General features: G+C 37.0%; 1 protein-coding gene across 4 annotated transcripts in view; it reads left to right on the top strand.

Moving 5' to 3' along the window:
• Positions 1-14800, top strand: part of ephb2b (eph receptor B2b) — a 113726-nt gene that overhangs the window by 31604 nt on the left and 67322 nt on the right. For all 4 annotated transcript variants that reach the window (XM_041981075.1, XM_041981073.1, XM_041981074.1 and 1 more), the window contains exon 2: positions 12931-13010. In XM_041981075.1, coding sequence (XP_041837009.1) covers positions 12931-13010 — 80 coding nt within the window. The remainder of the gene's footprint in view (positions 1-12930; positions 13011-14800) is intronic.

The following is a 14800-nucleotide window of genomic DNA, read 5'->3' as shown; positions in this document are numbered from 1 at the left end:
CAAACATAAAGTAACAAGTATGTTAGATGATATATTGGTTAAATACGCTCTGCCAATGATTAACTACCATGAGGTCTGGGAGGTGGATGGTGTGTGTGTGCATCTGGAAGAGAGTAAGTGTGGGAGGCTGCAGTATCTGCCCAGACAGAGAAACAACTCTGAACTGATGACTTTGTTGGCAGACAGGTTATATTGACTGGCAAGAGATCAACTCCCCAACCTGACCTCTCACACATCAATAATACTGTTCAAATTCCTCCTCATGACACAAAGCCATAAAATGTTGTACCTGGAAGCAGAACAGAGAACTTGTCATCAAGGAAAAAAAAAAAAGTTGGCTTAGGGCGAGACAGAGTTGAATTATGTTATGAAAGATGTCAGTTTCTTATCTTACTTCATTTGATTTATTTAATAATTGTAAGTTGGGCTTTGTTTTGTATATGTGTAGACATTGCCAATCAAATATGTTTCCAGGTAAATTCAACACTGTATTTTAAAGGTATGTTAAAAGATGTTATGATATGACTTAAGCTAGAGAAAAATGCAAGAAAATGAGAGCAGATCATTCTGGTGCCTCATTGCACTGGCCTCCTATTCTTTTTAGGGTCAGTTTTAAAGTCCTGTTATTTGTTTTTAAGCCTTTTAATGGTCTTGTACCTACATATGTATATGTCCAACTTGCTACACCCCTATACCCCCTCTCGTTCCCTCTAGTTGGCTGACCAGATGCTGCTAGTGATTCCTAAATCACAAAGGAAAATGAGAGGTGATTGAGCTTTTTCTGTTGTGGCCCCAAAGCTCTGAAACAAACTTCCTCTGCACATTAGATAAGCTCCCTCAGCTGATGTTTTTAAATCTCATTTGAAAACACACTTTCAACACAGTGTGAGATTGACATTGTTTTTACCATCTGTTCAGATTGTATTGTATCCTCTCTGTTTTTAGTGTTTGTATTAGTTTTGGGTTCTTATGTTTTATTTCTGTCCGGTGTTTTATCTATTGTGCAGCACTTTGATCAACTATTTGTTGCTTTTTTAAATGCTATATAAAGACAAATGTAATGGTAAATAGAATATAAATAGACAAGCAGAGTTGCTTCCAGTTCACAGGTTCCATTAAGAACATGCAGAAATTTTAATAACTTCAGCCATCCAGCAGTCATAAAAGAAATGAATAGAGAAAACATGAACATTTGACAGATTTTTGGTAGGTCTTTCAACACATTCCACCTTTTGTCCACATTTTGTCCAAATTTTAAAAATGCCTTTCAGGGTGAAGATTTTTACTTTGACTTTAACATTTAAATGTGTGGAGGGGAAAAACAGGAGTTTGGCATGCAACATGAAATGCTTAAGTTTAATGTTAGAATATGCTGGAATATCCCCTCTGATTACATGATGGTGAACCTCACCAAAAAAGCAGTGGTGCTAACCTTACTAACAGACCTGGTCAGGTGCAGACCTGCTTGGACCTTGAGTTGCTGTATTGCTGTGCCCGTACACATGAAACTGGCCTGAAACTGTTATGAAAACTTCTGTCATGTTATCCTCCTTTCTTGGGGAATAGAGGAGTAAAAAACACTTTTTAAATACATGTGTTTGTGTGTACTTAGTCTTAAAGTATATTAATAAATGGTTCAAACATGATCTGACTGTTTTACTAATAAATCTGGTGTGTGCCCTTGACATAACTGTTCCCAAAACATGTTTGATAATTTTTTATATTTCAACAATTCTTAGGTCCAAAGTCTATTACTTATTTATACTCTAAGCTGTTGTACATAAAAAATAATGAGACCAGTTTAATTATGGGTGTAATTATAGGTATTTTCATACACTCTAAGAAAAATAAATAAAAATAAGGCCAACTGTAATATGAAAATGTTAAGGACTTTTCCATTTTAACTTTTCACAGTTTTTTTACTTGTATTTTTTTAGTATTCCCATTGCATCATGGGAAAAGAACTCTTCTCAGACTTAAAAATATCTGGAGTCCTGTGTTCTGGAGTCATCTGAAATTAGTTTTCTACTCTCAGTGTTCAACAAGGTCGACATATCTTTTGTATCCTACATACACTTTTCTCCAGATTCACAGATCCAAAGTGGCAAGTGTGCACAAAGGCTTATGGGAAATGCATATTTATAAATAAATCTCAGTTATGTGCTTTACTGCCTATGTTATGTTTACGTTTTGACAATTTTGTTGGGATGTTCAGATCTGTTTGAATGTTAATAAGAATAAGAAAACCTTAATTTGTCCCTCAGTGGGAAAATTGCTTTGTTAAAGTTGGCACCAAGAATGTGGTGGACAGTACAAGGAGTGACAAACACCTCTACTTCACTGGGAGTAGAAAACATGCTGAACAAGAATTTAATCTTGGATAAAGTTATATCAATCACTTATTAGCAACTCAAGCAAATCTTTTAAGTTGGTTCAACTATTCTCTTTTGTTCAGAGTGTCATCATTCTGTGAATGTAACAGGTCATACACTATGAAAATACAACATTTTCTTTTAAGGAAAGTGTCTGTACAGTTAACGGTAAAATGTCTGTATGTGTTTTTTTTTGTTTGTTTTTTTGCCGGGACATTCTCAGTTGTTTTATGGACATTTTTCTGTTACTTTATCAGATTAAGTTACCAGTGCATGCACTTTGCAGTAGTTGGTGGCTTGTATACATACAGATGTGTTATGTGTGTGTGAGTATTTTGTGAATCGGAGCAAGGTCATTCCTTCATCAAGAAGCCAGTGTCATTGTTCATTCAACATCATCGCGTGAGCTGTCAAAAGAATGCTAAAAGAGAGAAACCATCATGGCATCACTGTATTAAAAAATCCCACAAAATAGAAAGAGTACACAGCAGAGCTGTCTTTTCAAACTTTCCTAAGTGTATCCAAGAGGAAAATCAGGATTTGTGGGATTCATGTAGAATTTTACAGAGTAAGAAATTACATAGTATGTGTTTTCAGAATCAAAATTTACAAGACAATTATGGAAGTTAAGTATAAAGTTGAATGTCTTTCTATATCTGTTAGCAAAGTTCCTAAAAACTATACTACGGTTTGAGAAGTTATTTTATTACTTACTCTACTTTTACAAGGGACATTTCCCTTTTTTATTTGCTTGTAGATTAGCACAGATTAGCCTGGGACAAATGCAGACAGTTTGCAACGAGGAAAAGCTACTCATTTATTTAGACTCCATGAAACATTTACAGCCCAAGATGAGTCCGATTTATCATTAAACAAGACTAAGTCTCAGTATCTTATTACGCCTTCCCCTAATACTTGACCCAGAAACCATGTGTGCACCAAAAAAGGGACAGCATTAGACCTAAGGTAGTTTTGAGACAAATTTGTTTGATATATGATGATATGAGAAACTAATTTGTCACACGCTGCTGTGGTCTGTTACTACCAAGTGAGGTGTTGGTAAACAGTGGAACAGTGGGAATTTTGTGTTTCTCAATTCAAGCTTTTAGGAGTTGAATAAACCACAGCTAAATGTGTAAAACTGGTAAACTACAGTAACTCAGAGTAGTGCTTTAACAAACTTTAAGGCTGGTTCACTGTCTTGGAGGCTTTCAAAGGTGCTTTTCAGCATGTTGCTCTGCATATTGTTGGTATACTTGTCATAGCACAAATATTTGAAACCTTTTTCTAAATTTAAAGCATCATATTCCATTGCAATGGTTCAGAAGTGATTTTATAGAGTTATTTACTACAGGGAATAGTGATCTATAAATAGTATAATATAGATAATTAGGACAGACAGCTGTGGGACATTAAAGTGATGTCCTCTATCATGTTGTTTGGTTTCTTTTCCTTCAACCCCCACACTGTTATACAGTCTATTTTAATTAATAATAATTGATAAACAACCCCTTTATAATTGGTGTATTTTTATGAATAATATATTTTACAACTAAATGATTTGTGATTGATTTGGATAAAAACGATGCCACTGAATTGATCATATTAAAGGTAATTGGGTTACACATCTTTCCTATTAAGATCTCCAATATTTACGGTTCATGTAAAATCAAAATCCCCCAAATCAGAGAACAACGCACAGCCTTTTATTTTTATGAGTTGTTAGGGTTAGAAATCACTGCCATACTTTAACGCTGATAGATAAATTGTTGAGTGATGTTTATTAGTCCCTGTCAGAAGTGCGGCTCTGAACCTTAAAAGTTAAACCTTATCGCTACACTTCCAATGATAAGAACCCAGAGCCCCTGCACAGGAATTTACAACAGCTGTTAAAGCATCTTTCAGAGGATGAAAGGGTCTTTAAAAGGATGTAGAATAGGTCATAAACTAGATTTGTTTGTCAGACTTTAATGACTGGACTTAGCTCATAATATGTGGTAGTATCCTTTTATCAGCTAAACAAGGACAGGTCCTCACAATAAAATGAGGTACCTATCATTCACACAAATTTAACAAACAAATGCATGCACACACATACCCACACTGTTAACCTCAAATGTGACTTGTGGAATGTTTCATACATCTGCATCCTGTCATTCACATTATACCAACTCACTTCCTCTCTACTACCTTACAGTCTCAGCTGCCAGTCAAATTGGTTAGCATGGAGATAGCTGCTCCCTTGACTACCACTGACAACATCTCATGTAGGACAAATTAAAGAGGGGAATTAGTCTTTTAGCATTCTGACTTTTAGTTGAATACATTTGGCGCTGTAAATAAACACATCAATACATTTTCATTTTTGCACTTATACAAATATGTCACGGTTCTACGGCTCCTAAATGGCCTTAAGGTGGATCAAAAATGAAAGAGAGTGAGAGAAAGGAAAGAAAAACAAGTCTTCATGTGAAGCCATGGACCACAAATATTATGAAAGGAAGGATTTCTTTATGTTCTTCAGTTAACTATGTGCATTTTTTTATCACCCACTTCTGACTAATGGCTTGTAACCAAGGCGTGGGTGGCTTGTGATTTCCATCAAGTCAATTAGTAGCAGTATCTGCAAAGCTGTCACTTTGATGAAAGTGATTTGTGTATCCCTGTCTAACTTTGCTGCAGGTACTCCGACTGCACTCATACAGTAGTTTCACATCCGAGTACTCATAAAACACTTAAAATGATTGGATAGATGAATGTCACTTGTACAGCCACCTTTTTTTGAGTCATACTCCCAATCTCTTCAGCTGCTGCTTATAAAAATGCGGGACTGACTTTTACAGAATTTTCCACTGCAAAATTTAAAATGTACTGATCTGTTAAACAGGCCTTTTTAGATTGTCAGGGATTTGGAAAATATGGAAAGTGTACTTATAAATTCTTAAGCCTGTGTTAGTAGCCAGGTTTCTTTCACAAGGCGAAAGACTGGCCAGGTGACTGTTCCAGCTCACGATTTATTGCAAGGACTGATGTCTCTCTGCCATGAAATATGGTGTCACTTAGACCTTAACTGTTTTAATGGTAAGTGTCCACTAATGATACACCCACAACTATTGCCAATATTAAAAACTTACCTTAATGCGTGTTAGACAAAAGCAGTTCTTTAGGAGGACTGGCATGACAGAGCGGTGAAAAAAGATGACAGTGATTGAAAAACCTAACCCTTTCATGGTATAATAAAGTGATTGTTTTCCCACTCCTGACTAGTTTTGTTGGAAAATTTACCTGTCATACTTTTAGTTGGGTAATAGTTAATTCTTATTTACCTTATTGATGAAGAGTATTCCACCATAATAAAAAAAAATAAAGAGCTGCCTTTATACCAGTCTGTACCTGCGTTTACATGGACACATATTTAATCTATCTGATTGAAATCGATCTAATCAGAGATTCCAGCTGACATGTTTACATGGATACTGGATAAAGTGATCCAATCTGTTGTATTTACATGATGGACAGATTTGATACGATCATAACACTTTTGACATGCGCAATGCGTACTTGTTCAGAAGAAGAAGGGTTTTTATTTATTTATTTATTTAAAACCTTGCCTAATGAAATGCTCAATAGCTGTGTCCCAATTCAGGGTCTGCCCACTTCAGAGTGTGCAGACTATGTAGGCTATGGAGTGTCCTAAGTAGTCTGCACACTTTGAAGCCTGCTTAACGTTCGTGAAATGGGACAGCCTTCCTAGCCAACGAGAATTTACTAAAGCAGCAACATAGAACATTGAGTCAATTAAACCTCTGAAATGATTGTTTGCATATCATCGGAGACTTTAGTGAACATTAACGCCAACCAAATAATAATGTAAAACAAACAAACAAAAAAAAACCAAAAAAAAAAAAAAAACCTACGGCTCTGTTTTTGTCCAGCCAGTAGACTCTCCATAAACCTCTTAAACATCCATGAATATCAAATATTACAGAATTTTAATGCCACCGTTTAACAAACATAGTTTTAATGTACTTGGTCTTGTCAGGGTTTCTACTAAAGTGTAGTAAAAAGACAGACAGACAGACAGACAGACAACTTTATTTATCCCCGAAGGGAAATTGCTTTGTTACAGTAGTCCAGTGTCATACGTGGCATAAACTATGAATAAAAAATAGAAGTAAAATATACAATATAAGTAAAGTGGAATAGAAGTAGAAATAAAATAAAGATAGAAATCCAGAGTGGAATAAAATTAGAAATAAATAAATAAAATATGAATACAGAGTGGACTGTAAAAAAGAAAAACAAACAAAATAAAAAAGAAAAAAAAAACATTCATCTGAGCTTGGTTGTTCATTTGCCACTACCTCTTTTGCAATGAATTCTGGGAGAAAAGAGCTGCGAAGGATTCATCACCAGTAGCTTTCGTTTGAGGCTAAACAAAGTGTGGATTTGTAGGGAGGATTAGGAGGCCGTTCAAAATGGGACAGTGCTTGGCGCAACATGATGATGTATGCAGCCAACGATCTGCACTTCGAAGTGTGCAGACCCTGAATTGGAACACGGCTAATATGCCTTGACTCTTTACGTTTCTAACAAAATTGTTGTGCCTTAAAAAATTCATATTGGTCAGGCTCTATTATGCAGCAACAACAAACTCTCAAATACAGACAAAAACCAAACTTGTAACATTCACACAACTAGGTAAGATCAGTACAGGTTAATTGTCAACAAGATGGCAGAGTGCAGCATAACTTAAATGCTATTCAAACCATATGTTGAAAATTCATATCACAATATATATTGTAGAATTAGAAAAAAATCGCAATGTCAGTCATTTCCAATATCATGCAGCCCTACTGTAAATGCAGCTACTCTTAGGTCCTCCAGCAGGACAATAGCTGCGTTTACATGGAGCACTTTTGTTGCCTAAACCCCCTGGGGGCTAGGTGACAGCATGAGTTTCAGGTAAGAGGTAAATGGCAGCAGCAGAAGATAATGTAACTGTAGCGGACACAACCTTTTGTTAGGTACTGAAAGAGTTAAAGACTGTAGAGCATTTTGACAGTCAAAAGGTTCAAAATTAAAAAATTAAAACCTTCCAAATTAGCATGCACTGCTAGCTGGAATTTCTGATCAGACTGATTTAAATGGGACGGATAAAATTTGTTCATGTAAATGTAGTTGGTGTCTCAGGGATACTTCACATAGTTTTTGCATCTCTTACTTTTGTTTCTGGCTATTGCCCATTGGTATAGCTGACAAATTCAGTTGTACTGACTGATAACACAGCTCGGCCATGTAAGGATTACTGTCGTACATCCTGCTTGAGGCCCTTGGGATTGCCATACTGTATCATTCTGTCAGCAGTCAGTGCTCCACTCTCTGTGTGTTTGTGTGTGTTGTACTATATTTCACACTCACTATACTCTGCCAAAATGAACTGACCGGCTTCCTCTCTCATCTTTCTTTGCTTTGGAAAACTCAGCTAACTGCAGCCTTAATGAGGTGAGGCTGAACTTTGAGCCTTACTTCACCTATCCCCAAAACATCATCCTTCTAACTCAAAAACAACTAATGGCTAATGACCTAATGCCAATCCAATTTTAACATTTGAAAACAGAAAAAAAAAAACCTTCCATTGTGGTTTTGGTCAATACATCAATGTCCTTAACGCCAATTTCATTGTAAAAGTGACATTAAAGTTTTTTTTAACACAAAGGAAATAGTTGTTATAAAGTGGTGGGAACATTACTGTACCTTAATGAGCTTGGCTTGTGCTGACAGATAGGTTGAGCTAAACTTCTCAGAACCACCGACTACATCCACTTCCCTCTAAATGAAACAGACTGTTATTATTTCCAACAGGCCATACAGTAGCCCCGTCCATCAATAAAGCTATAAATCAAATCTCTGGTTTCCTCAGGGGCATATCATTCCCTTTCCACTTAATCTGGGGAGATTCCTTGCATGGTCCTCTGTAGGAGTCTACATTTTGCACAATGATCAGCTTGATCATGTTTTTCTGCAAGTTGAGTTCATACTACAATCTTCCCACATTTACTATCAAATGAAGAGGTTTCAGGTGTTCAGTCACGTACATGTGGATGTCCTTCAGCTGTGGTTTAAGATTTTATGAGCAGAATTGTTTAGCTGCTTTCCAGCTCTGAAAGCTGACATTATCACAGCAATAGAAAGTATCATATGTGGTTTATGTCAGTTCTAGATTAAATGTTGAGGGAATTGCTCCGTACTGTACAGAGGTTACAGTTGCACTAGCAAGAAAAATAAAAAGGAATCATGCCTCTGAGCTGCTTCATGCTGTTTTGGAGGTCAATTGCTTTCTCAAAATACCCTTGTTAATCCGTAGGATGTAGATGTGGGCGAGTTTGTTTGAAAATTGGTTTAGTCTTTTTGATTCCTGTTGAGCTACCATGTCAAAGTCATTTGCATGCAAGGTTTTTGCTATGATGCAATTGTATGCAAAGGCGTTTTTCAAATCAGATTCCTCATGCTGAGAAAAGAACACCAAGGAAAAATACCTCGAAATGTAGCATTGCATTGTTGTGCACTTACAAGTTTAAACTTGTGACCAAAAGCTAAAAAGAATATTCCTTTCTTTTAAAAGCTTTACTTGTTCCACTGCCTGCCTTGGGAAGATGTACATGGGTTTTGTTTAGATATTACTCATGGAAGACATCCATCATTCAGACTCCAGAAATCTGTCTTTCTCTTCCACCTAATTGGTCAGCCAGCCGTCAAACCCTGATGTTTGCCCTTTGGCCAAATCGTGAAATGTCAGTCTTTTATAAGCCAACTGCAAATTTTGAGAAACAGGATGACAGGAAAAAAATGATCGAGCTGCAAGCTGCCCTCTGTGAAGAGAAAGTGAACCATATTTACACACAATAAGTGGTCTGAAATGCAGCATAAACAGCACATTAATATGAATGGTATAATACAGCTTAATGTCACGGCTAAACCCTTGGCTAAAGTCTTGTCTTGATGCATTTGCTGTTTATTTTCTTACTTGCTGTGGTTGTTTGTGTTGAAACATCTTTTCTGTGAACACCTCTTCTCTGCGTTCCGCATTGAAAACGCTGCTGCTTTCTTTAGAAAGCTGAGATGCAGCATTGACCCTCTCAGAGACAAGAGTGTTGTTATAGTACCACAGCACCCCATTCCACTCCCCTCGCCTGTCACTTCAGACAGCCTCTCACTTGAGAGCTCTAAGATCTGCACTAAACTCTCTCCTTACTCTCAGGAAGTGTTGCAGGAAGCACTCTCTTTATAGTAGGCTTTTCTTAGACTCTTAGGGCTCATTGCATATTCATAGCCACCTTCACAGTCGAGAGTATCAAGTAAAAAAAAAAAAACTTTTTTTATTTACCATCCTATTGTTAATATTCTCTGTAATTTTAGTAACAGTGTCACTTTCCGCATTAATGTTTCATATTTGAAAGCATTTCCTTTGTAGTCAGTAAGGTATTTCTATTGTCTTTTACTGCCAACATAGAGACCGTTTTCCCATGTACTCAAACAGTTAAAACACTTTCATGCCTCACTTAACTACACTACAAATAATGCAAAGACACTTACTGCTGTAAGTGGGAAATTGAGAGGCTGCAATTTGTCATCAGATGTTAGAGCGATGGATTTCTGCCTTTGGTCCTTCTGAACAACACATTCTGGTGTTGAACAAATCTATTACACAACATACTGCAGAGCATCATACAGTAAAATTGTTACTGAGCTACAGCACATTTAATGCTGCAATTTTTCCTGACTGACTCCAGGAAAACATTGACGACAGTTTCAGTAATGTGGGATTTATAGCAAACCACCAGAATATTTCGAATATGGAGAATGGTTAATGGTTGACCTTTTAAACTAAGACACAAAGCATATGCTTAAATTAACATGCCTTTAAAAAAATAATAAAATAACACCAAGTAGAAAGAACATTTCACAATAACATGAACACGAACATCATTATTCCTTTTGCAAAATTAGAGATTATTTATTTAAAAGATGAGAGACAAGCTGCTAATTATGGATTTAATTAATTAATCTAATTATATATGTATTCATTTTTATATTATTAATTTATTATTTATTTGTAATTATAAATAGTTTATTAATTTATTTAATATTTAATTGTGGTTTCTTGTATTTAACATTTTTATCCTTGCATTTTACTATATTTATTATTATTTTTATGTTTTTGTACATCAATTCAGTCATTAAGGGGGTTAACTGTTTAGTTTAAAAAGTTAAAAAAAATACACAAGACAGGGATTTAATCTAGTTTATCTAATGATCCACCAGCTAATCAACAAAAAGGATATTATGCTAATTACTTATAGACACAACAAAAAAAGGCTTTCATCAGTCACAGTTTACATTCTTCACTTTGTCATTCCCACAACTACAGTAGAGGTTGTTTGGTTGGGTTAGTGGTAACTTGATGTCAACACATTCTGAAGCCTATTCCCATGAGGGGCAAAACTGAAATGATCACACTGTAAACAAGTCACTAAAAACAAAAATGCATGATTTATGTGTCGATGTGAGAACCTCATGTCATGTCCTTCTTCTGAGAGATATTCAGCTTGCTGAGCATCCGTGCTCTGCCACGGCTGGGTGTTCACACTGAGAAAGAAGCTGCGGCTGACAGTGGTGAGCTATGTGCTGCTCTGCCTCATGGGAGGTCATGAATCTGTGTGGCTGCCAAGACTCAAGTGTAGACAGCAGGAGGGAAAAAAAGTGATCAGTCTTTCATGGTGAGGTACTACTCGTTCAGAATGTGAGCCACTGATAGCAGAAGAGAGACAGAGCATGAAAGAGAGGGCGAGGGAGGGAGCAGAGGCCTGTGCGAGAGACGGAAGAGAAAACGTGAGAAAGAGCAAAACTGTAGAAAGTATGAGGGAAGCACTATGGAGGAGCAATGACGAGAGAGAGTGGTGGTTAAGAGGAGAAAAACAAACGGATGGCATGTTGCAGCCACAGAAGGAGAAAGACATAGAAGGTTTGGGGGAAGAAGATGACGTGTCTCCCTGCCGTCCTTAACATTCCTGTGGAAATTTGCTCTCTGTTCCCCCACAACACTCTCTCACAACCACAGAGGGGGTTCATTATTCTCACTTTACTCCCCTACTAATTATCGTTATCATTATGGGGGGATAATTACCATTTCACTGCCTAACACCCATGTAGACTGCTCAGCTCTGAGTCACACAGAAGGTTATCAATAGCTGCTCAATTGCAGTCTCGTCTGCTTAATTATAAGATTTGGGCTTTGTGATAACTGAATAGGATGTGGAATCTAGTATTATATCTTATGAGTACTGGTGAGATGCTGCAAGTCAGCAGAAGGCCCTCAAAAAGAAGAAGAAGAAAAAAAAAACTAATACGTGTTGAGCCTGTTAATTAAAAAGCTGTGGCTTTCTCTGGAATATAAATCAGAGGAAATCCACGGTTAGGAAGCAAATGAAAGTCTCTAAAATATCATGCAAGCTGGCACAGAACTGAGAACACAGAGAACAACAAAATATTGCTGTTAGCCACTTGTTTTTTTTTCTTCTCACTTGTTACCTGTATAAATAAAGTTTACATTTTATCTAGATTTTACCTCGTCATCAAGATCTGCTTTCAGTTAACCCACGCTATTCGCACCAGTTCAGTCAATACATATCACCATATTAATGAAGAGACAAAGCACGCGGTTCTCTAGCAGACCTGTATTACAGTCATTGGCTGTGACTTATGTTAAGATTAGTGGTCGTGTTTGTCAAGGGGGCTTCTAAATCCCTCTGTGGCATTTTGGAGTTGCAGCTGACGCCTTGAACCTGATGAATGCTCTCTCCATCTGCTGCAGCTCAGCACTGTAGAGCAAGACTGACAGAGGGCTAATCAGCAGTAAAAATTCATTAGACCTGCCCCCTGTCACATACAGAGCAAAGCAGAACTGAGAGGAAGTTTTTGATGAAAAAGCAGTCATAAGGGCATGGGTACAGAGATTAAAAAGAAAAAAAAAAAGGCAACAAAAGCGTTTGTGTGAATAGCTTAGTAGGCATATGACAGACGGTTGGGCCAGGCTGTAGGAATGTGTGCCATAGAGAGCGTCATGACACACAGGAGGCACATTCTCTTTGACCCCAATTACCAGAGGTGTTTCTTTCCACCAGTTAATCAATGGTACATAGGATGGCCTCTCCTATGTACCATGGAGATTAGCTTTTTTAGCCTGTTGTTTTCCCCACTGTGACATAAGGACTATAATATAAGTCTGTTGACATGGATTCATCTAACCTGTGCTTAAAACCACTCCAAATCAGTTTCACTTCATTTAAAGGCAAAACATTTCTAATTGCTAGTTTTGTTGAACCTGGAGTGCAAACCTCCACAGTTGTGAGAAATATTCAGATGTGTCAGTAGACCTAACAGAAAATTTGATGTTTAAAAAATAAACTTCTTTTTCCCAAAACGGTTGCATCACTCAAGCAGTTTGTCTTTAGCCACAGCCAAATATTTGACCACTACCTTTTCTTCATCTCCGCAGAGACACTCATGGACTCCACCACAGCCACGGCAGAGCTCGGCTGGACGGTCTACCCTGTCTCGGGGTCAAGTGACAACAGCGTAAGTAGCTTGCTCTACTTCCACTACATTCTGCTTAGAAGAATGACACTTTAATGTAATTATTTCATAAGCAATGATATGTTTGCATGCCATGTTAGGCCATTTTCATTGTGACAAAGATAAGGTGTGTGGTGATCCTCTGTTTATTGTGTAAGTCCTGTTAATGTGTAAATTTGTTCAATCCCCCATGAAAACGTTTTTGATAGTCAGTGTTTTGGTTTCTCACTCTAAGGTCAAAAGGTCAGTCAGTGAGCCAGCCTGTCCGCCCCCAGAGTGAGATATTTTGTTTCTCTCTAATCTAATCAAACTGTGAACATAAAAATGACTTAAATAAAACATTTTTCTTTTGTCTTTAATATGCCATACAGCTGGTGATATTTGAAGAAAAAACATTTTAATCCATTCATTTGAATATTTGCAAAACCCCTTTTTTTAATGGCAGTTTCAAGTTGGAAAATAATTTTTTAATCCTTTTTGGCTCTATTTTAATACAAACACATAATGGATAAAGAATCATAAATTTAAAGCTCAGTATATTTGTTCTTAAGCCAAACTGGAAGCAATGTGTTTAATGGGCCTTATTGGTGTTTGATGCACAATATTTCCACATGGCTTGCCAGGGCAATAGTTCTGTCACATGCAAGCCAGGCCCACTTAAAGCAGCCAAAACCAGTGTCTCAGGCTCCGCTTTTTTTCTCCACCACAAGACTTAGAGTTCTTAGAATGGATCAAAAAAAGAAAAAGAAAACACTGTAAACTCATTTGGTGGTGCATTAAAGAAGAAGAAAAAAACAAAACACTATTTATGCTTATGTGATTTGTATTAAACATGGTTTGGATTACACTATTAGGCTGTCTGTTTGCACCGAAACAAAGAAAAAATGATAAAATCAAAGAAAGCTGCTCACCAACAGCTCCACGATACAACTTCAAAGCTGTTGAGGAGAAGGAGCGCTTTCTCACTCCAAACCTGAGGGAATATTGTCTCCTCCCTGCTAATTTCTTCAATCAAAACCAAAACACTAAGATGCCTGGTTTCCTTTTCTCTTGCCAGCACTGTATCCAGTCTACACAGAGTCAGTTCAGAGACCGTTTAAAACACATCTTTCTTTCATCTTTGTAAAAAGTTAGATTTAGCAAAATGTTTGGTCAGCATTTTTCAGAATCAAATTTAATGCTTTAATGCATTTATTTGAGACTGAAATAAATAAATAAATAAAGCAGATCACTTCAAGACATGAAAAGGTCACTGTTGCAAACCATTTTTGTGTAAATGAACATGTTCCCATTGCCTAAAAGTGAGGAAATATTAAAATTTAAATATGAAACGCAGGTCCTCCAAGCACTTCGGTGATCACTTCTGTTCCAGTTGTGTTCTGTAATTCTCTGTTTAACATTCAGTGGAACACAAAAGCTTATCTATGGGGATTTTTATTATGTGCTGTTATTTTCTACCTTTGACACCAGATAATTCCATGCTTCCTTTAAAAAAAATTAAATAAAAATGCAGCTATGATACATCCTGCTCTTGGTGCATAATGAAGTGCAAAATCACTAAGCCCCTGGATTTAGTCAGGTATAGGTTGGTCTTATCAGCATGGGGACTAAAGTTTTATGATTTGAAGCCAGTCTTGTCAAGAGCCCAGTCCACTGGAGAGCGAATAATGAGTTGGATGGAGATAGTTTGTCCCTTATGTCCCCACACAACAGGTGTAGAACCAGAGCTTGCTCTCCCTCTCAGTATAACAGCAAGGGGCGCTTTACAGAAGCTATTGTCTTACACTTGTGCT

This window comes from Melanotaenia boesemani, chromosome 3 (genome assembly GCF_017639745.1).
Source record: "Melanotaenia boesemani isolate fMelBoe1 chromosome 3, fMelBoe1.pri, whole genome shotgun sequence".
NCBI classification, from domain to species: domain Eukaryota; kingdom Metazoa; phylum Chordata; class Actinopteri; order Atheriniformes; family Melanotaeniidae; genus Melanotaenia; species Melanotaenia boesemani.
Note: the sequence above shows the minus strand (reverse complement) of the source record. Positions and strands in the feature narration are given on the sequence as shown.